The 22,181-nt window shown below is 42.2% G+C and overlaps 2 protein-coding genes across 6 annotated transcripts; both read right to left on the reverse strand.

Annotated features, from left to right (window-relative positions):
- Positions 1-3,447: 3,447 nt before the first annotated feature.
- Positions 3,448-12,405, reverse strand: cyhr1 (cysteine/histidine-rich 1). 2 transcript variants are annotated; one of them, XM_042435661.1, is made up of 7 exons: positions 11,916-12,405; positions 11,305-11,602; positions 9,951-10,045; positions 8,249-8,392; positions 6,942-7,153; positions 5,828-6,006; positions 3,448-4,043 (listed from the first exon to the last, which is right to left on the reverse strand). In XM_042435661.1, the coding sequence occupies exons 2-7, from the start codon at positions 11,590-11,592 to the stop codon at positions 3,831-3,833; spliced, it is 1,131 nt and encodes a 376-aa protein (XP_042291595.1). In that variant the 5' UTR covers positions 11,593-11,602; positions 11,916-12,405; the 3' UTR covers positions 3,448-3,830. The 2 variants fall into 2 exon arrangements, with proteins under 2 accessions (XP_042291595.1, XP_042291594.1); XM_042435660.1 differs by having other exon boundaries at positions 11,305-11,606.
- Positions 11,971-22,181, reverse strand: dclk3 (doublecortin-like kinase 3). Of its 4 annotated transcripts, XM_042435655.1 has the most exons (8): positions 21,965-22,181; positions 20,297-20,502; positions 19,911-19,983; positions 19,445-19,553; positions 17,270-18,451; positions 15,217-15,349; positions 14,876-15,043; positions 11,971-14,748 (listed from the first exon to the last, which is right to left on the reverse strand). In XM_042435655.1, the coding sequence occupies exons 1-8, from the start codon at positions 21,976-21,978 to the stop codon at positions 13,922-13,924; spliced, it is 2,712 nt and encodes a 903-aa protein (XP_042291589.1). In that variant the 5' UTR covers positions 21,979-22,181; the 3' UTR covers positions 11,971-13,921. The 4 variants fall into 4 exon arrangements, with proteins under 4 accessions (XP_042291589.1, XP_042291590.1, XP_042291592.1 ...); XM_042435656.1 differs by lacking the exon at positions 19,911-19,983 and having other exon boundaries at positions 19,445-19,576; XM_042435658.1 differs by lacking the exons at positions 19,911-19,983; positions 21,965-22,181 and having other exon boundaries at positions 20,297-20,457.

The raw sequence follows: 22,181 nt of genomic DNA on the forward strand, positions 1-22,181 counted from the left end.
TCTCGGCTCTTTGTTTTCCTCTAATGCTGCTCTTCTCCCACACGATGATGATGATGATGATGATGATGATGATGACGACTATAGATTCATACACCAGGAAATAAAGTGCACTATGTGAGGATATGCTTTCTGTTCACAGTGGTGTAACATAAAATAGAAAACAGTCATGATTTGTGCGCTGCGAGAAAGCAGCGATTTGGGGTTTAACCTACCGTTGAGTTCATAAATGGCAGATTAATGTCATTATCTTTATAATAATCTAACAATCAAGTGCAGAATTTTGCATGAACATGATCATTATGGCCATTTAGTTTTAGGAAATGTTGACATTATTAGGAGACGTAGATGCTTACACACTGGGAGTTTTTGCACAGATGTTTTTTAAAGATACAAGCAAAGATTTCACACTTAAAAAAAAAAAAAAAAAGTAAATTTGACTAATTTCTTGATCTCTCTGTTGCAAAACTGATGAAAATGGGAAAACTTGAGGCCACAGGAGGATTTTCCACTGTGACACTTTAGCTCCCCCCCATGCTCAGCGAGTCTCAGTACAACTGTCCTCACATGTTTAGCAATACAGGTCATTTCACCGCTGGTTCATTCACCTGCTCTTTGTATAGCTGCGGGGCCACTTTCCACTTGGCTGCAAGTAATGCAGCATTGATTAACCTGCGGGATATTTTCACAATCGATAAATCAGTCAGAAAATAGTGAAAAATGTCCATCGCATTGGCCTGATTGCATGTTTCATCCTTAAAAAAACTCCAGAATGAACGAAAGGCAGCAAATATTCACATTTGAGGAGCTACAATTTAGTATATTTGATTTAAAATATCTTAAACAATAAATCTATTATTAAAATAGTTGCCGATCAATTTCCTGCTGATTGACTAATAATAATTTTTGCTCTATTTTTATCTAATCATTCAGCAGCCTTTTTTTTTTTTTTTACAGCAGACATTTTTGACTTGAGAAGCGCAGGTGTTGCTGATAACATTAACAATGGCTCTGCTCTATATTGAAGTGTCCCAAAGCTAAATCATTCATGTTATTGATTAACACCTGTGCTTTTTGCTCATGTGACATGTCAAAATGTCCGAGAGAGAGAGAGAGAAAGGTATATTCAAATATCCAGATCAATATTCAGCTAAGTACAACTTTATAATCTTTACAGACATACAGAATCATCACATCGTATAAACTCTTCTCCCTTTGAAGCCAACCTTTTACAACACTGCCATATTATCTACTTCCATGCAAGTAATAACTGATAAGCTGATATTTGTTATTGTTCAGATGGTGGATAATTCATTTTTTATACTGAAACTGATTCATATTCTCACCATCAGATTCAATGAAACATATCCATCATCCGCACGAGGCTTCAAAATTAATTTTAGATTTTATAACTGCGGTACTGAATGCATAATTTATACAGACCAACGGTTTCACAAAGCCAGCTCTATTTTTGTCCTTTTTCGACATTCAGACGCACACACACTTACACACACACATATACACACACATACACACACACAACGTACACACATGCACGCAAGCAGCAGTGCAGGTTCCATGATCTTTAATAAAAGGCACATGTACAGCCATAGTGAGATGAGTGAGTCCACTGGCATAGAGACGAAGCATTAAAACACAGAAATACAGTAGAGGTCAGGAGAGGAGAGAGATCTATCTGCTTTACAGTAGAATCTACTTTTTAAGTAACATCTTCTCGTTCTCGTTCAAGTAAGTCTAACACTAATATGTCACTGTGGTAAGGTAAAAACCCCCTGTCCCCCCCCCCCCCCCCCCTCCCCCCCCAACCCTGCGCCACACACACACACATACACACATACACACAGACAAACACACAACTTCCAAGTCCCATCACTCCAAATCTGATCTTCCAGAAAAGTCTTCCACCAAAGGGCCGCTGGAGCTTCGAGCAGACGACGAAGCAAAGGAGCCCCGGAGCAAAAAAATTTGCTTTTTGGGTCCCCTGCTGCCTCCCGAGTTCCCAGTAAGTCCAGCAGTGCACACAGCACACGATAAGATGGCAGCTTCTGAATCCAACCAGTACCTCTTATACTGGATTACCACCTGACCCCCAGGTTTCCTGTGTGTCAGTTAGTTCCTGAAATGCACCAAGTTTAAAAAAAAAAAGAAAAAAAAAGGGTTCACCTGATTTATAACAATGGTTTTGGATCAGTAGTTTGGATTATTTTACTGATATCTTGAGGAGAATTTAAATTTGCTTCATGTCAAAAACCTACATGATAGAAGAAAATTAGCCATCTAGTGATCGGGGCAATTGAGAATGTCTAAAATTAAAAAAAAAAATAAAATTAAATAAAATGGGGCAATTGAGCACAATAAAAATGAAAATAAAAGTGTTAAACCTAGATTTTACCACAGGAAACAGACTAATTGTTAATGAAAGACCCAGATAATGTTACACTTTAGTGGTGCAAATTCCCAACAAATTTGTAATCACATCACCAAAAAGCAACTTCCACAGTGAACTCTGGGGCTTTTGGGGTCCCCGAGGCAGTTTTCTGCTTTGCCCGGATGCTCGTCCTGTACTTGAGTATTTGTACTGTTGTTCACGTAGGGACGTGTACACGAAAATATCACAGTTATGATCTGTTCACTCACTCACACACACACACACACACACACACACACACAGAGCCGTTCACACGCTAAAACTAAAAGAGTTCACAGGTACTTAAATCTTCAGGGTTAAGAGAAATTTAAAAAAAAAAGGTATTAGTGTTGAAGGTTAAATGTAACCACAGCTGAAGGAATAAGTTGAAGAACTAAAATATGCATGCAGCCAGGCCGTCTCTCCTCTTGTTGAAAGGTATAAGAGGGGTCAAAGGTGGGGATGCTGTCTTTTTGTTCTGTTCTGGCAAAGTCTGAGGCGCAGAATGGGCCAAAACAGAATGAAATTGTCGACTAGACTCGGCGACAGAGCGTATACAAGGAGGGGAAAAGACACACACACACACACACACATTCTTGATTGCGCAAACGCCCCTGCGCGTCCACTCACATGTCCAAAGAACAGCTCAGTAGAGTCAACTGCTCTATTTTCACATTATCACATGTCTTTGGGACATTTTGAACATGCGAGCAGAGTTCGGGGGCTGCGCTCTGGGGTCCGTCGCTTCTCTCTCTCTCTCTCTCTCTCTCTCTCTCTCTCAGTCTCACACGTAGACACGTAAACACACACACACACGCACATGCAACAGACGCACCCAGCAAATCCTGCTTTGGTCGGTGTGTGCGCGCGCTACCTTTGGCTGTGGGTGTCAGGGGTGAAAGGTCAGACATCCTGACCTCAGGGAGCCTCCACAGGTACACACCAACCATCTCAGAACCTCCTCCTCCCCCACCCATCCATCCCCTGCTCCCCTGCTCCTAACAACCCCCCCAACCTGTGCCTTTGCAGGTTTCACCCCACCCCTTCATTCCATATCAATGCCCACCCATCTCCATAGCAACTCACAGCTCCCCGAGCAAGGGGTCTCACTATCTTGTAAAAGGAGGTAAGTGTAATTAGTGGTGTGTGTATATGTATGTGTGTGTGTGTGTGTGTGTATGTGTGTGGAAGCGTGTGTAGGAAATGTACCCTGCGTGAATGTGTGAGTATGTATATGTGTGTGTGTGTAGGTGTTAAGAGGTATCAGTGGTTCAGTGGTGTCTCTCTTTAATCTTCATCACTCCTCCTCTTTCTGCCCCTCGCCTTCCATCACCCTTCCACTCTTCTTCTTCTTCTTCTTTGTTGTCGTCCTTTCCGCATCTTCCTCCTTCCCTTCCCTCATTCTTTATTTTTGGACTTGGAAGATGAACAGGCGCAGGTTGATGTTTTTGGCGGCCAGCAGTTTGTTGCACTCCACTGAGTCGGAGATGGGCAGAGGGACGTAGTCTGTCTCGTTGGCGTCGTTGCTGAAGGAGTGGTGGTGGATGACCGGCTTGATGCGGACGTCATCGTACGGCCCCTTCAACAACAGGAAGGAGCACTCCAGGGCAGAGTTCACCTGCAGACACAGAAACGTATCCAGATGTTACTGTTCTGTTGAACATCTGCTGACAAAACTGGCTTTTAAAGGCTGATGTCAATATTTGAGAGTTTAACATAAGTCAGATAACAATAATATATAATATATAATAATAGATTCCCTCTTTTTTTTTTACATAAATTATCAACAAATAGTGAAACATGCCAAAAGCTGGGTGAGCAATGGTAAACGATCTATCGATGTTGTGTTAAATGATGCTTTGAAGCCCTGCAGGTATCAGGCTGTGCCATGACAAATCTACTGAATCCTGACAGACGACAAGATTCTCTAAATTTCATCTAATGTACATTTAAACTTCCTTCGAATTTCACACAAGCAAAGAGCAGATACTCGGTGGCAGTTTCATCTGACCGCCAGGGCCCCCCTCAGTAGTCCAGCTGACATCCCTGCTTATGTGGTTCCACTTTAGCCACTAGTCATATCAGAAAATTTCACACCAATCTCTGACCTAATGCACCTTTAATCTCTTTAATCACCCAGGCAACGAGCAGATACTCAGCTGCCTCATCAGGCCTTATATAGTTTATGTACATACTGTATAACTTGTATCTGCTTAGGCTAAACTACACTGGCTTCCCTTACTGGTTTGATTCATTTGAATGCCATCAAGCCACCATCACTGTTTATCTGGTTCCACTTGTTTTACCAACAGCCACTACTTAGCAACTCCTTTCCGTGCATGAATCGTGTCCCTTAACCTGTGTTACCAAATAAAAAGAAAAATGGTGTCAGTATGAACTTCTGTGTGAGTGTAAAGAGCGCAGACGAGTCTAAAGGGTCGTCAGGTGGGCACCCTCTCGATATCTCAGGAGTGCGTTCCAGCGCAGAAACCAGCTGCTCTTTACCTGCACCCACACACTCAACACAGCCCTTTAAAGCGAGCTATATTTACTTCTGTCCATAACGTTATCAGCTTACAGCAACCAACCAACATGTTAAGTTACCTAGCGTGCCTCAGCTACCTCGCCTTAGCAACCGACAAAACATAGAACATAAAGTAAACAAAAATGTTTGATAAAGTTTGTTTGATAATGTCCTTTCAATTTGGTTCTCTTGCTATTGTGACCAACACATGTACATCTGGAAATCATACATGTCAGGTGGACAAACGATATAATGGAAAGTTATTTTGTTAAATCGTTACACGTTTTCTGTTTTTTTTTCATCTGTGATATATTTTTAATCTGTGATAAACTAGAATCGGCCAACAGTATCAAAGGCCACGTCAACGTCTAATTCAGGCTCCACTGTGAATAATATCCTATCCACTGTAATAGAATAACTGATGGCGATCACAGATGTTCCTGCTTTTATAACTACATTATATAAACTACACTATATTAATTAATGTAAGGACAAATAATGCAATGTTACAAACTTCACCAACACATCTGAGCTGGTAGAGCGTCAATGTCTTCTTCTCCACAGCAAATGAGACTGAAACCCAAGATGTCCTGCTGACGGGTGCCATGATGTTTTAGGACGATGCCTCAGTGACACAGACATTTAATGTAGCGTTGCTGTCTATCTTGGGTTACTTTTGATTTAACTTTGAAGCGATTCATAGATCACCTGCTCAGAATTTCATCGCCCTGTAACCTGTCAGGTCAGTTTCAAAACTTTTCTGTTCGAACCACCCACAGATCTGGTGGCGTCTGGTGACATCATCTGACCTGAAAATAAGCAGCCATGAAAAAAGACTTTAAATATAAACATGGACAGACAGAGCAGCGTGTGTGTACCTTGCTCTTGAGGATGAGCTGGAAGGAGAGGGTGCGCTTGCAGGACAGGTTGGGGTTGCGCTCAGAGTCGTTAACACGGGCCTTCAGCACCCATGTCTGGTTGAGAACAGTGAAGCGTGGCGTTTCATAGTACAGACGGGTGATGAAGTCATCAGTGCGGTACGGCCTGAACTGCACCTCTGGATGGACACGTTGATATCGGACGAATTAGGAAGAGGGAGAAAGGCCACATGTAGTAATGAGTAAAGACCCAAAGTGATAAAAATAAAAACATCTGGAAATTAAACGAACAGTTTGTAATTTCTGCTGCTACGTGTCTCTCAAAAACAATAACAAAAGACAGAGTTTGATGACGTCGTGAAGTAGCGTGGGATCATGAGAGTTGTTGTCTTCATTGTTTCACAACCAGCTTCTTCGGGTTATGATTACTTCAGTGTTCATTGTTCAGCATGTTTTTACCGGGAGCCAAATTATCCACAGAGGTCTCCTCCTCCCAAGAACAAACAGACCCAGTGATTAAAACCAGTGAAAACACTGAATAAAGCAGTTTCAAGTAAAAAAAAAAAAATCAGTGTTTCTCTGACACTGTTCGGCAGGCACAGGACGTCCGGGAGGGGCTGCTAGACAAGCTGCTGCTAACATTTGCTGAGCTTGTTTCTCTAATAACTTAAGATACAGACATTTGATGACCAAAATTCTTCATCTGGTTAAAAGATATAGTTAAAAATCACCAAGACCTAAGAAGTTTATTGTAAAAATGTGGTTTAAAACTGAATAAAAGTCCATTTATGACAGTTTCTGGTGGGCAACCACAATGCTGATGTATGCATCTTGTGCGCGTATGTGACACCATTGACAGGCAACCAAATGAAACGGACCATTACCTTGATTAAAATTACAGATTTCTCTGGGTTGGAAATTTGTTGGGAACATTTTGGATAATGTAAGTACACAACTCAACAAAATATATAATATAGGTCTAAACATTTTAGGCATTTTAATGCAGAATAGTTAAATAGCTTTAAAGTCACCAATCTCCTTGTGAAGTGCAGGATTAAGATAATTTGTTTTTGGACAGTCGTCTCTCCTCAGCCTCTCTCATGTGCGTATATACCTGTAAACCCGATCTTCTCGTAGCAGAGCAGGCTAAAGATGCTGTTGTAGAGCTGCATGTCTCTGCGGTGGCTCTGGTCCATCTCTCCCAGGATTCCCATCAACTCTGTACCAGTCTTGGTAGGATGGGAGCACTCGCTCTCATGTGCTGGCAGCTCATGGAACGGACCCTGCCAAGGGCAACCAATCCTCTTGTACTTACACTGTGTCACCCTGGCAACATAATGGCAAGTGTGAGTTAAAAGACATATAAATTAGATGCTTTACAGAGATGCTTTGTGGTGAACACTGGTTACTTTCTTGCAGCGAGTGGAAGGCACTAATGATATCAAAGGTACTAATTAACCTGGGTTGTGAACCAAGGCTAATTAATACTGTACTAATTATATGTGCTGAGAGTTCAAGGAAAGAAAGACGTGGATTCATATCAATTATATCTTGGACAGAGGTACTTCTCAATGAATACCTGTTTTTACTTCCTTACAGTAAAAGTGAGGTATTAATACTGTGAAAGGTACTAGTTATCCTCTGTACTGAACCAAGGCTAATTAAAACCTCACTGACGTTACTCAACTTACATTAACTGCAAAGTTTTGTCTGATTCATGCTGCCAAATTGCTGACAGGGATTCAGCATTTTGCTTGTAAATTACTGCAAATCAAATACTGAGTTTTATATTCATCCTAAAACACTACGGTCGTATTTGCTGAGGATGACAACATCACCCTTATGCAAGAAACAGATCCTCAGCACCAGCACATTTTCATGTCTGGCCTGGCCAAAAAACATGACTGCCATGGCTGTTGTCATGGTAACACCAGTACAGGGACTGCTGTCCTAAGCAGGGTCACCTGTTGCTATAGCAACAACCCCAAAGGATTCAGTGCATGCAAATTCAACCAGCGGGAATGTAATAAACACACACACAAAAAAAACCACACACACACAGTCTGTAATCACATCAGCTGTTTTTCTCCTCAGAAGTCACAGGTCACATGCTCGTCCATCTTCCCCAAATCAACCCCGTGTGATACTGTGCTGAGTTGCCACATGCGCTTATTTACACACACAAACACATACAATGATCCTGGTGATTTATGCAGGTGTTCACAGCTTCCAGCTTCAAGATTTACAATCCGAATGAGCCCGAAATAACCTGATTAACGTGTTTGTAGCCATTTGATTTTGATAGTTTTTGCACATTTGTAGGAAAACTTACTCAATATGGTGTGATTTTAAGTATGGTACACTTAGTATCTTAAGACATTTTTTTTTACAGCACAGTATGTGACTGTGTGTGGTGTATACCTGTCTTGGCACTCCTCTTTCTGGTGTCTCTCTAAGCTAGAGCGGGGGAACTGTTTTAGGCAGAAGGTGCATTCTGTCGGCAGCTCACTGACAGCCTTCTCCACTGCAAGGTTCCTGCAGCACAGGTTCTTGCTGATCTCACACCTACACAAACACAGAAAACCACAAATCAGACCTCACTCCAGTAGTATGTATTAAATGTGTGATATATGCAGTATGTGCATAAGAGTTTCTGAACAATGTGCAGCTATGAATAGCTGTCCCTGCAATAGGAAGTTATTATATACTTTTGTTCATTGTTGGAAGATATTCTAATACATACTGTGGAACTGGACCTTCAAAAACAAATAATTCCAAGTTACTTTCCTGTGCTCATGCATCAGTGACAAATGGAAAAGTAATTTTGGAAATTTAATTGACGGTTATCGGACACATCGGGTAATAATCACTTGAGCATTGTTTGTTATGCGTGTCTACTGAATTAGACTAATAAAAACATACAAATAATAGAGCCAGTCTTTCCTGTAAAATGTTTGGACATGACAAGGGTTTTTTTTATTCACTCCTCTGTCATTTCAAGGACCAATCATGTGCCAATGGGGCTTAGCAATAAGTAAGCCCAAGATTATCAATATATTTACATTGTTCCCCTTATAGGTCACCACAGCTATGTAAATGTTTGGGAAAAAAACAAAAACATGAAGTAAAATAATTCCCAACTTGCTCCCAGTCAATCAGATCGTATGTTTTCTGATGCTGCAAATGCTACAAGCATGAATTGGATACTTTCCAACTCAAAATTTAAAGCTGAGTGCGGGACTTTTGTCTCCCCCTTCTGGCAGTGAGAGTAAAGGGGGGTCGCTCGGCTGTGATCGCCTGACACATGCATGTAGCACACTCTCATGTGCACCCCAAAAACAGGCACACAGATAGGGCCGGTTAAATTGCATCCAACGGTCCACCGGCCCAAAAACTTATTTTTTGACAGCCCATTGGTCCACCAGGATTTGCAAGTACACCACTGGCCGTAACAGACTGTTGCAGCTGTAAAACGGTGAATAAATAGTTTTGAGTATCACACAACCCCCACAAAATGACTCATTTCACTATCAGACTTTGATCCATTCGGTCCGATAACATTTGGAAAGTCTACAAGAGCCAAATGATCAACCGCCAAACAGCCAGCGCGGGAATGTCGTGCCTGTCATGAGATTTAAAAACTCCCTATCCTGCTAAATACAGAGATTTAGCTAAAGAGAGAGATTTATCTGGCTGAATCAGCATTGTGTGAACTCGTTTGTCAAGGGCTTGAATGTTATGGATGTTCATTTATATGTAAAAAATCCGCACTGCAGGTTTAACATTTGGAGGTGAACATATCTTGGATTTTTTTTTTTTTTTTTTTTATTTCAGCCAAAATTTTTAGCACCTAAATTATTTTTTTTGGCTACAAATATACTTGTCAGAAGAGTTTGTGGATATTCTAGCCTTCATGACACTCCAGTGGTGACTCTGAAAAATGTTTATCTAAACAAGATATGATATTCTGGTGTAGCAATATCCATACACAGTGATAATCCACCCAGTTACTACAATCATTAACTAAAGCAACCAGCGTCATCTGATGTGGATTAGGCAGCTAGTTTGAATTTCTACGCACACGCCTCAGTTGGTGCTCGTGTCTATAGTGAACCTGGTGTACCTGCAGTTGGGACATGTGGCCTGTTCCTCCTTGAGACGAGAATCAGCCAGGAGGTGGATAAAACAGCCTGCACACATCAGGTGCCCATTGGTACACTGTGGTGGAGAAAAGGTTAACGAAACAATAAAACAAAGTGTATTGGTAAATGGGAAACATAATTACTGAGGATGCTAAACGGGATGAGGCACAGGGAACATGACAAATATATCTGAGTAGTGCAAGCTGGACAGGACTAAGCTGGAAATATGAATACCTTAACTTTCTCTTGTCAAATCTTATGACAGAAATGACAGCATAATTTGTTACAGGGTTTGTGGTAAATGTTAAGACTATTAAATGGGACTGCTCAAAAACAAGATATTTTGGGAAAATATTTTAGAAGAAACTCAAATCAATACATAATTTGGGGGAAAATGCCATTCAAATGTTTGGCTGAGGCTACGCATATTTGTTTAGAGTCTGTTTCACATTCAGTTATAACAATGGATTGGCTGCCCAACAACAACATGGCAACGAGAAAAAACAAAACAAAACAAAAAAACTGTTTGCACCATTGGAAATATTACAGCAAGTTTACAACTAAATAAGTACTTTTATACAGGGTGGAAATCTGTAGTTGTGCAGTTTTGTAATTAAACAATGGCCATGTTTTGTGTTATTAACCAGCCTATAGTTATTTTATTGGTTGTGTGCATGTTATTTACTGATTGTGGGTAAGTCTTTCTATATCTGTGCATATGTTAAGGGCAGAAGATTGTGTATAGAAAGAATGCCAACTTGTGTTCACATTGTCGTGTTAATAAATAACAAACTGCTGTTTTAAACATATGTGCTGCATGGTACAGCAGGGCTTGTAACTGTGTAAGACTAATGATTAATACAAAATGTGTTCACTTGACATTGAGGAGAGCAGTTAGAGGCCACTGAGGAGAGCGTTGGGGGTGGGTTGAAGTGAAGGGCAAAGGAGAAATTAAAATGTAGGGGTTTTTTTGCTTAGTTCTGTCTGTTTCACTTTTGGGTGTCGGGGAATGGTATGTGGCTTTTTGCTGAAGGATAATTCACAGTATAATGTCATAAACTTGAGCCAGCACAGCTGACCACTGGGCCTGGGTGTGTCTGGTCTCGCCACTCAGCCTCATGGCTCGGTTTGCAGCCTAGACACTTGGGCCCTGTGTTGGATCTAGTATCACTAAAAATAAATGGAGCTGGCCAACACATTCAACAGGTTGACACTGGGTATTAGGGGTTGGGACACACTGGGGATGTTCTAGTATGATATCCAGCTGGTTTGCTGCTGTTTTGACGGGAGGTTTAGGGTTATGAGGGGAAGGTTTGTGATTGACACCACGTTTACCTGATACACAGACGCCTTGGGCAAGTCTAGGCACACGGTGCAGCACAGCACTGAGTACAGTCTCTCCTCCAGCTTTCCTGACTCTCCCTCGGGGACTTTCACCCTCTTCTTGGGCGGCTCGTCTGGGTCAGGCTCGGGCCCTTCTCGCCGTATCCCGACCTCCTCCTGCATGGCTGCGACCCCGGCGACAGCCTCCGCCGCTGCCCCCACGGCCCCGACCCCCAGGCCGGCCGAGGAGGAGCCAGGGGCGGCCGCAACGCCCACGTCTCTCTCTTCCAGTGAAGCCATGGCGACAGGGCTGTCTAGAAATATCTGAGATGTAGCTTTTTCCCTGCCGCGACCAGGCTGAAGCCCGAAATATTAGCGCAGGTTAGCTCGGGGCTAGCTTATAACCTGTCGAGCTAACGGTCAGCTGACAGCTAGGCTAGGCTAGGCTAACGCGACGGCAGCAGGCTGTCACACAGGAATGCAGGATAACTTATTATTAATGCCACCTTCCACTTGCGAAATGGGTATTTAACAAGCCAATAATTGTGTAATAACGAGCTCATGTGCAGAACGTAATTATGACTATGAGCTAAATGAAATTGTGACTAGTTTTGTTGACTTACAGTGACGCTAGCAGACTGTGCGGCTAGCTACGTTGACAGAAACACAGCCGTCCTCTCTGCAGGCAGAACAAAAACAACTCAGGCGTCTCTCAGCTGTTGTTGTTGTGCTCTCGACGCCGTTATTCGCAGTGACAGCAGATTACATCGATGTGCACCGGCGGCGGCCCAGTTTACGGCTGCTCGTCTACCGTCCCTGCTCCGGTTACCGGCTGACTATCCGGGACGTGTCGGTGATATTACAGCCGCGGCTACAGACACTTCTGCTGGGACTCGTCTCTCTGGCTACACAGCCATCTTTGTTTTTTTTTTTCTCTCTCTCTCCCCCCTGTCCGTCTCCCCCGACTTTCACCCTGCACAGCCTTAACGACTCCGGGTCAAATTCGTTATTACTCAGGCAGCTTCTCGATCTAATTACGCAAGTTGCGTTTTTAAAAGTAAATATTCTGCCTCTATCTGGGTGCCAGTAAGTACTTCAGCTCAGCTGTGACTTGGCTGACAGCGGAATGTTTTGTTGTGGCAGATGACTTGGGGTATTTAAAGAGTTTTTAACGGCGCATGCGTAGTGAGCACCTGCGGGTCAGGGTATGGCAGGACTTGAAAGGTGACCAAAACCTGATATGCGACAAATTTAGGCCACTCCACCAGAGGACGCATCCTCTATACATTTGTAATGTTTATGAGCCACACACACATATGTATAACACCTTTATAACACTTCTCTGTTTCTACTGCTCTGGTATGCTGACACACTGTTGATGGTTCTGTGGCAGCTGTCTATCAAAGTGGTTCAACTGGTTCCAGGAGACCCTGTGTTGGTGTGTGTAGGTTAAGAATGCATTAATAATTCAGACAGAAAAATAAGGTGATCGAAGAAGGTACTAACTGCCTCCGGCACAGGTAATAGGTCAGAAGCATTTATAAGCTTTTTCATCCCCTCAATGCCCCAGATATGTGGCTTAGTAAGCTTCAAGGGCTGTGAGGGTTGCTGAGTACAGAAGAGAGGGGGGTTGTGTATTGGGGTAGGTGGGGCAGGATGTCAGAGTGTCAGCTGTCTGCAATCTGCAGGGACACAACTAACCACTCCCACTGGACAGATAGATATGCCTTATTTGGTCTGTGTGGAATGGCAAGGGAGCCATACCACCCTCAGCTATGTACACACAGTTCACTCAGTAGCTGTATGTGGTCACACACTGTGTCCTGAACGCTGGATAATTCCCATTGTCAGCCTCCCGATCTCATTAATTTGTCCAAATATAGCCTCATAATGATAATTGCAGCGCCAGGAATATTATTTCAAATCAGCTGTAGTTTCAGGCCAGTACAAAATGTGTTGCATAAACACAAACATTTACTGGAATTAAAATGAAAAAGTTCTTGGAGCAGATATTTTTAGTTTTCGAATGTATAGTAAGGAAACGCTGCTTGATAAATGAGACAGACTTCGAGGAACAGACTTCTTGGAGTATTAAAGAGGTCAGTGTTGGCATACAAGTAATCAAAAATAGATACCACTGACAGGCATGATAACATATCATATCCACACATAGTTAGCAGAAACAAACAGAGGGACAATCAAAACAAAGAAAGTTAAGAAATTTACTACTAAAGTGTTTTAATTAATACACCACAACATTAGAAACAATGACAAACCGGAAATATGTTTCTATCCAATTTGAGTCCTACATGATTAACTCTATACTGTTAATTTCCGCACAGGTTTTTTGCTCATTGATTTGCTACTTCTTATCACATCCTCCTAGACGCACACATACCTTGGCCATTACATAACATCTCTTCATCAATCCATGATTGCAGGGTAAATGGATTACACACATTTATGAGATTTATCTAGCCTCAATCAATCAGATGCTATTCAATTGCTAGAGAGTAAATCACATCATCTGCAGGTCATTCAAGGATTCAGCTGCCAAGAAATCAGCGGTATTGTCCGGAACAATGAAAGTGATGACCCTGATCTAATCACACAGTCAGACAGGAGGTCGTCAGTGAGGCCGTGGCTGTGCGGGTGCATGCGGGTGGTCGATTGTGGTGTCAGTGGTCAGATCGTCACGGTTTTCGGCTGGGTGGTTTTGGGCGGTGGTCATGGTAGGGTCGTGCAGGGTAGAGGTGAAGTTCTGCTGATGGAGGGAGTGAGTTGAAGGAGCTGCTGCTGGGTGGGAGGATGGCTGGTGTTGCGTTGAGTGACCCGCTGTGGTTCGTGGTTCTGTGTCGGTTGGAAGTTTTAAATTAGGTGTTTGCTGTAGGCTGTTTTGTGTTGATTGGTGTGTCTCGATCGGGGATGGGGGTTCTGTTTGGGCTGCAGGGGCGTTTAACTGATTCAGGCTGGTTGGGCTGATGGAGTCACAGTCTGTGTTTGACAGATTCAGACCTGAATGCTCAATAACTCGCTTCCTGAGTGAGCCAGAGTCTGTAGAGCAGCACTCAGGTTTCTGTGGAGATATGCTCTGGATTGTACTTGTCTCTGCTGATAGTTGCTGTGGTGGTTTCTCCTCTTCTTGTCCTCTTCCTGCGCTCATCTTAGCTTGTCTCTCATCGTTTCTGCTGTGCTCCACTTTGCGTGTGAGCACTCCCTCGTTGCTGGTGTGTCTTTTGTCTGTTGTTGCTTCTGTTGCGTTGATCTGAGCTGGTCTCTGGACTCTCTCTGGTTCTGCTCCAGCATCTCCCGTGTTGTTCTCAGGTTTGTCTGCGAGCGCCCTCTGCCTGCTGATTGAAGCCATAGCCTTCACCCAAGGATGCAGCAGGGTCTGCTCTGCTGTCAGCCGCACTGTGGGATCTGACTGAAGCAGTGCTCGAACAAGGCATCTGGCTTCTGCACACAAACACAACACACATACACACAATAGAATAAAAACATTGTTTTAATTTGATCTATTCTATTCTATCTATTTATGTTTGGGCATTTGTCCCATCATATAGTGTATTTCTGCACTCCTCACCCTCTGAGATGGGGTCCCAATAGGGGGGCAGGAAGTGGAGTTGTCCTTGTTTTATTAGCTGGAACAGTTCTTCCTGGTCCCGATCTCGACTGCGAAATGGGGGGAAGCCACACAGCAGGATGTAGAGAATAACACCCAGCGCCCATACGTCCACCGCTATCCCATAACCTGTTATTTTTGGGATAAGGAAACATTGTTCAAATTAAATTACAAAAGCAATAAAAGGCCCTTCTGAAGAGTTTTTAAATAAGGAAATCAATAGTATTTGATGAAACAGAGACGGACTATGAGGTAACAAGGCATGTAGAGTAGGAACTGATACTCCAGCAAACAGCACTAACCTGTTTCAGAGAGAATCTCTGGAGCAACATACGTGGGTGTGCCACATATAGTGAAGACTGGCTCAGTCACAACCATGGCCAGACCAAAGTCTCCCAGCTTCAGCCTACAGATGCCAGCAGCAACACGCTCTATCTGAGAGAGAACAAGAAAAACGAGATATAGACGGAAACAGAGTCAGGCAAGGAGAAGGAGTTGAGGTGATATTTTTGAAACTCAGATGTTTTCTAGAGCATCTACATCGCTGTCATACTGATATGATGTGACACCTAATGTTACTGACATTTTCCTTCTATTTACCGCTGTTTCAATCAAGAACTATTAATTATTCTCTCAGATAAGTTAAATATTATGAATGGTACTAGTACGATGAGTGTGTTATGTGAGGACAGAGTGGTGGAATGAGCGTCTTGTGGAAAAATGAATAAAATATGTCCTATAAAGTACTCTATTAACAAAAGAATAATAAAGAATCAAGAATTAGTTGTGATTTTAGGTGGGAATCACTATTCAAAAAATATGGATTGTTTTTTAAAGCTGCAGTAAATTATATTTTTATATCAGTATTGTCTCAAATGACTATTTTTAAAAGTGAAAGAGATCGCTTGTAGTGACAAATTAATAGAGAATTATCACCTGAGTTCATAGTTTCCCCTCAGCTCAATGGAGATTTTTAGCGTCTATCAACTAGTTTGGTTATTATATTATGTTTGGTTATTTTTGGTTATACAGCCTGCAACTTTACTGCTGCTGCTCTCTTCAGCCCCATTTCAAGTGGCAGCAGGCAGCTGTTTTCTCCTTAAAGGCTCTGATAAACCCCTTTGTAAGCTAAATACCCAACACCAAATGTCTGACAGACAAAGTTAGCAAGTAGCTGGTGAGTATAGCAGAACTTTTAGGAGCTCAAAAGCCAGATGTTTTTTCTCAAGAGTTGGTGGAGAGTGAATTTTAGAATTTCATTCATCAGATAACAAGAAAAAAGACCCAAAATTAAGGCTTATGTTGTTGTGTCTGCTCGATGTGTAGCAGACAGCTGTCTGCCGTCACCTTCCCCATATCAACTTTACATGGAGATGATGTGTCAGTATCGTGTTTACAGTGTGTTACACTGCCCCCAAGTGGCCAAAACATTAATTAAAATGGCTTTAAAAGTCTATTTTGGATGAAGTATATTGTAAGGCAAATTAATACACTGGTAATTAATAATTTTGCTTTCTAAATATTAAAAGAAAGGTTTGCAGTTTTTCAAGTCTGTCCTAAAATGATATTCAGATGCCCAAATGAACACTGAAATGTGTTTTTCTTGCTGTAATCATTCCTTCTGTTGCACTTTCAATGTAAGTGATGGGGGCAAAAATCCACAGCCCTCTTTCCACGCAGAAATATTTATTTATTTTATTTATCTGATATGAAGCTTCAGTCTTCCAAATTAGTCAAATCAAGTAAATGTCTAAGTTACTGTCTTTTTAGTACTAAATTCATTCTTTTTGTTATGATCCTTCCACTGCAGCTGAAGAGGAAAACACTGTCACTTGAAACACAAAGAGGGAATTTTTATTGAAAAGACTGTAACTGTGGAAGATGACCACTTAATTTGACTATTTGACTTTATTTGACTACTTTATTTGACTTGATTGAAGCCTCATAGTATCTTCAGATAAACGTTTAAATACATTTTTTGCTCAAAGGAGGACTGTGGATTTTGTCATCACTTACATTGTGAGTGCATTGGGAGAGGATTTTCTAATGGTCAGTATGAGCAAGAGGAATGATCACAGCAAGCAAAACCTGTTTCAGTGTTCATATGGGCACCTGACTGCTGTTTTAAGACAGACCTGAAAAATTGTGAACCTGTCCTTTAAAGCCACTATGTGTAGAATTTGAGTTTTGAGTCGTAGAAGTTTTGTCTTTGTTGCCCCCTTGTGTTAATATCAAAAGAGACACTGAGGCAGACAGAAGTTGATGCCACTGAACCTCAAGGATCTGACCCAGAGAAACTGAGCTGTGTGTCACTGGGATTGTTTCATTTTTTCACAAACACTATCTGATACTCACTAGTAGGTTCTCTGGTTTGAGGTCTCGGTGGACGATGCTTTTGCAGTGGATGTAATTCAGCGCTTCACTCACATCTGACACCATCAGTCCTGCCTCTGCCTCTGAAAACTTCCCCCTCTCACTGATGGCCTCAAACAGATCCCCCCCACTCACCAACTCCATGACCAGGTAGGAGTGAGTGCGTGTGTGATGGTGCGCCAAAAGACGCACTATGCGAGGGTGACACAGGCTACCCAGAAGGCTCAGCTCATTCTGCATCATGTGCTCTCGACCAATTAGTTTGGAGCGTTCCACAATCTTCACAGCGAGGGTTTGTCTGTTGTCACGACGGCGGCACTCTCGCACCACTGCAAAGTTCCCATCTCCAACCACACGTCCAATTTCATAGCAACGCTCGATATCTGACAGAGTGACTTCACTGCCATCTAAGGGAAGGTCAATGGTTGTCCTCTCTGCACCCACTCCAGGAAGTGGATTTAATTGTTGTAACTGGGGAAGACTCCTCTCCTCCTCTCTGCTGATTGGGTGAGGAGGTGGAGGGCTGATATTAATGTCCAATTTTCTTACTTCCTCCACTACAGGTGAACTTCCTTTTTGCTTCCTCAACACAGGAGGAAGTGGGACCCTCCCAGTTAGTGGATTGATCCGTTCTGGACCCTGATGTTTAGCTCTTCTTGCCAAGCAGTTTTCACACAGTGTAGGCGAGGATATGTCCGCTTCTCTGAGACCTTCCTCGTGTTTAAATGGACCAATGACGGAAGGCTGTGGCTCTCTGACCCCACCCCTCACCCGGAGTTTCTGCAGGTGGTTGGGAAGGTGAGCAGGTTTTCTGCATGTATTCTTTTTATGTGACTTCTGAGTGTCTAAATTACGATTTTCCGTCTGGTGTGTGTCTGCAAGGTGAGGAGTGTGTGTATTAGTCTGATTCTTGATATGTCTGTTTGTATCATCGTGTGTCCCGCTGCTGTCTGTCCCCTCACTGTATCCACTGTCGGCTTTAGCTGCTTTATCTGGTGCTGGCCGGAGTTTCTTTTCCCAGACCAGCAGCGCGTCAGCTCGGTAACTGGAATGTTCAGGAAACAGCTCCTCCAGCGCCTCCTGCACACTGCTCAGCTCTGGACGAGCTTTCCCCAACGCCACGAAGGCCACCTCACCACGGAAGAAGTCACACACACCCTTAACCTAGGAACATGAAAAACAAAGACAGTGATAGAGTACTAAGAGTATAGACTTAGCTTATAGTAATTTAATACACCTAATTTGACACCAAAATGTCTCTTGTTGACTTGTAGAAGTTCACCTTGAGCACAGAGTGATTCAAGAAACTGGTTATTTTTTTATAGAGTTTAATGACTGCTTTAGGTCTGATCAGTATGGGGGAAAGCTGCCATTCTCCAGGAATACAATCTCAAACTGTATTACTGTACAAAACATGCAGGGCAGTATGAGAGATAGCAGGGTAAGGAGAAAAAAAGACGAAACATAAGAGTTTTTTTCTCCTCCTAGTGTTTAATTGGCCATCCTAAGAGAGAACAACCCAATTATTATATGCAAGTTGGGAGCATGACATTTCTAATTCCTCATTAGGAGGGTGTCAACATATCCCTTTATTTTAGCTTCCTGTACTGTCCTTTATAATTTGTCTCCCCCAGTCATTAGATGGGTGTCAACTGCATTGACAATGTATTCCAAACAAAGGTGTGTTAAACCCCAGACTGGAATACCAATAGGACAAAGAAACAATGAAATAACAAACAACTGGAAACAATGCCCTGGAGCCCCATAACATCAGGGCCCTTGAAAGCTCAAGGCCTGCTGTGTGTTCACTTGTTTGAGCTAGTTTAATTGTAACTTTGGTTGGGAGGATAGTCAACATGATAAAGATCTTATCTTGAGGCCCTGACTTGAAGAAGATCTCTGTGTCAAAATCTAGTGTCAGGACCTTCATGATTACAGTTTTGTGCTTACATGTGGCATATTCTTTGATTTATTTGTGTTTAATCACATTACCACACAGCAAACCTGCAACCAGGTAGCATTCCAGCATGGAAAAAACTCTACAGTAAACAAACAGAGTGTGGGAGGAGTCGGGGATTAATAGGGGCCCATCTGTGCATTTTTGCCTTTTGTCTCGGGGCCCCCCAGCAAGTTAATTAGGCGATGGTTGAGCCTTACCTCTTGGGCATAAGACGTGTACAAGCGTGTGACTCTGGCTCTGTGCCACCGAGGAAACCCCAACGCCTCAGAGATATCCAATAGCAGTTGCTCAAAGGACACCACACCCCTACGGTTCAAAAGAACTGTTACCTTGAAAAAAGAGAAACAAATGTGACAGTCATGCAATGAAATTCTTCCCATGTAAAATATCCTCTCACCTACTGAAAATTGCACTTGACTTCGTAACAAGGCCTTTGTTATGGCCTGGCATTGTTTCAGTTTTTTTATAAACATTATCTGATACTCACCAGTAAGTTCTCTGGTTCGAGGTCTCAGTGGACGATGCTCTTGCAATGGATGTAATTCATTTGATACAGGTTGTTACAGGTTGTAACAAATGGCCTCATTCGTGGTTAATCAATCCTTTACTAATGATATATAGATCTGTTATTAATCAGAACAATTACTTTTGCATTGCAAGTACCTTTGGCTGATGTATGTCCTCTTTCCAACTGACATTTGCATCTTTAATCCTTCAGAAAGACCTCTGCAATGGACTGTTTGACCACTTACATTAGACCAAAAATTATTAACAACTATAATAACAATTTATTATAACTGCAGACTGTTAGCTTATTAGAAACTGAAAAACACATGAGGATTTATGGACGTTTATAACTGCATCCTGACCAAATAGAGGATAGGATAAACTCTATCAAAAGGAATTTTTCTCAACCTTTAAACCCAAACATTGTTCTTATTACTAGCTGATAATGGATCTATAAAGCATTAGCCCATTATACATTAACATTAATACAGTCATATAAATCATTCCTTATAAAAAGTGAAAATTGTAAATATTGAGTTCACCTTCCGCAGTGTACTTTGACCACAGGGGCGGACGATAGTGACCAGATGGGGCCGCTCGGCGCTCTCCTCTGCATGACGGGTGTGGAAGAGAGGAAGATGAGGAGGAGGAGGGCAGTGGGTCCTGTGGATCAGTCCCGTAGGATGGGGGTGAATGGGCCACGGCTGGGGTGCCCCACCAGCACGCTTCAACAAGGGGGCAGGAGGCGCTGAAGCCAGGATAGGCATAAGGGGGAAGGGAGGACAGAAAGCAGGAGTTGGATTATTGAAAGCCTTCTTAATAACCCTGATGCCATCACCCTATCTGTGTTTTTTTCTAGTATACAAAGAAAAACTCATAAGTAACACAACACCGCTTCCTCTTCCGTGCGAGTGTGTGCGCTTGTGTGTGAAAACAAATCCGGCTGATCAGATTTGAGTGTTTTCCATCACATGCAGTGCAGGGGCCATTTGAGATTCTTCAGGCACCTTGCCCCACTGTCTGAATTATTTAGGTTTCCTTAAGTCATGCAAACTCACACGCATATACACACACACACACTTCAACAAAAGCTTGCTTGACCTGGTTAGAGCTCAGCTGAATCTGCATCATTAATGAAGCATTAAAGACAGACACACAGCATCTTTGACGTTTCACTTTCTGGCACTGAGGGAGACGGAGAGATGTTATCCGTCCGGTCAGTGGGGGGTTTGTTTTTTTGTTTTGTTTCCAGATGCAGAACAACAGACAGAAACACAAGACCCTACCTCTAACATGACCTGGGCCCCCTTTTAACAAGACACCGCTTGGCCCCCCGAGAGTGACCAACAGCACACACACATTTGCCCACAAGGAGCCCCACACATACACACACACACACACACACACACACACTTAACAATACAAGCTTTTCATTGTGGACACAGGAAAAACTACAGGTCTGTTAAACGTCTCATAATGAGCCAGCTGTGGCCAGTCAAAGAAGACAAATGAGACTTTTTTCAGTTTTTATGCACCACTAATCTGGAACAAACTCCCAGAAAACTGCAGGTCTGCTGCAACTCTGTTATTTTAAATCAAGACTGAAGACTTTTCTGTTTGCCACTGCCTCTTATTAAATCAAATTTGAGGCTTTTCATTAATTTCTTGCACTGCACTGTAACTTTTAGTCTCATATTTTATTCTATTTTAGCTTATTTTCATTTTCTATTCTCTTTACTCTTTAATAACTATTTTAATTGTATTGAAATGCCTTTTTTATAACGTGTATTTTGTCATTTTGCTTAATGTTTCATGTAAAGCACTTTGAATTGCCATATTGTTGAAATGTGCTATACAAATAAACTTGCCTTGCCTTCTTACAGTGAGGGCCCTGAGACCTTTAAGGGTGTGTATGTGTTTGTTTAGGGGGTGTGGTGAGGAATAGATGGCCTATTGTTATAACACTTGCATAATGTATAAGCTAACACTAAATCATATGTTTTCTATTTTCCCAGCTCATATGGGGCCACAGTATTTAAAATCTTGGAAAGTTTGGATGTCTACAGTCTTTATAATGTTAAATACACATAGGCCAACTTACAAAGTATTTAATGGTTAAATTTTTATAGTTTTAGTGGGCAGCAAAAATCAGCTGTTTTTAAATATTTTTTACAATAAATAACTACTAAAATCCATTCAATTCAACTCACCTGCAGTTCTCCATTTACGCGCCGCTTCGCACCCATACCGGGCTTTCTGTGATGACGTCATGTGTCTTCAAAACAACACCGACACTAAAACAACTGACTAACACTTATTCTTTACTTATTTTCATTCAGTTTTATTCCTCCGTCAGTTGCTGTTGTTATTCTCTGCTAGCTTCCAGATAAGGTGACAGGATGCGAGGAGCTGACCGGACCTAGTGTA

This window comes from Thunnus maccoyii, chromosome 15, assembly GCF_910596095.1.
Source record: "Thunnus maccoyii chromosome 15, fThuMac1.1, whole genome shotgun sequence".
In the NCBI taxonomy this organism is placed as follows: domain Eukaryota; kingdom Metazoa; phylum Chordata; class Actinopteri; order Scombriformes; family Scombridae; genus Thunnus; species Thunnus maccoyii.

Coding starts and splice junctions, on each gene's coding strand:
- dclk3 (XM_042435655.1), bottom strand. Junction 19,984..20,296: donor GTCAAAGTACACTGCGGAAG/GTGAACTCAATA, acceptor GTGGTCAAACAG/TCCATTGCAGAGGTCTTTCT. Junction 19,554..19,910: donor AGGACATACATCAGCCAAAG/GTACTTGCAATG, acceptor TTTGAACCGTAG/GGGTGTGGTGTCCTTTGAGC.
- cyhr1 (XM_042435661.1), bottom strand. CDS start 11,592: ATGGCTTCACTGGAAGAGAGAGACGTGGGCGTTGCGGCCGCCCCTGGC. Junction 10,046..11,304: donor CCAAGGCGTCTGTGTATCAG/GTAAACGTGGTG, acceptor TCTCCACCACAG/TGTACCAATGGGCACCTGAT. Junction 8,393..9,950: donor GCCACATGTCCCAACTGCAG/GTACACCAGGTT, acceptor GTGTTTGTGTAG/GTGTGAGATCAGCAAGAACC.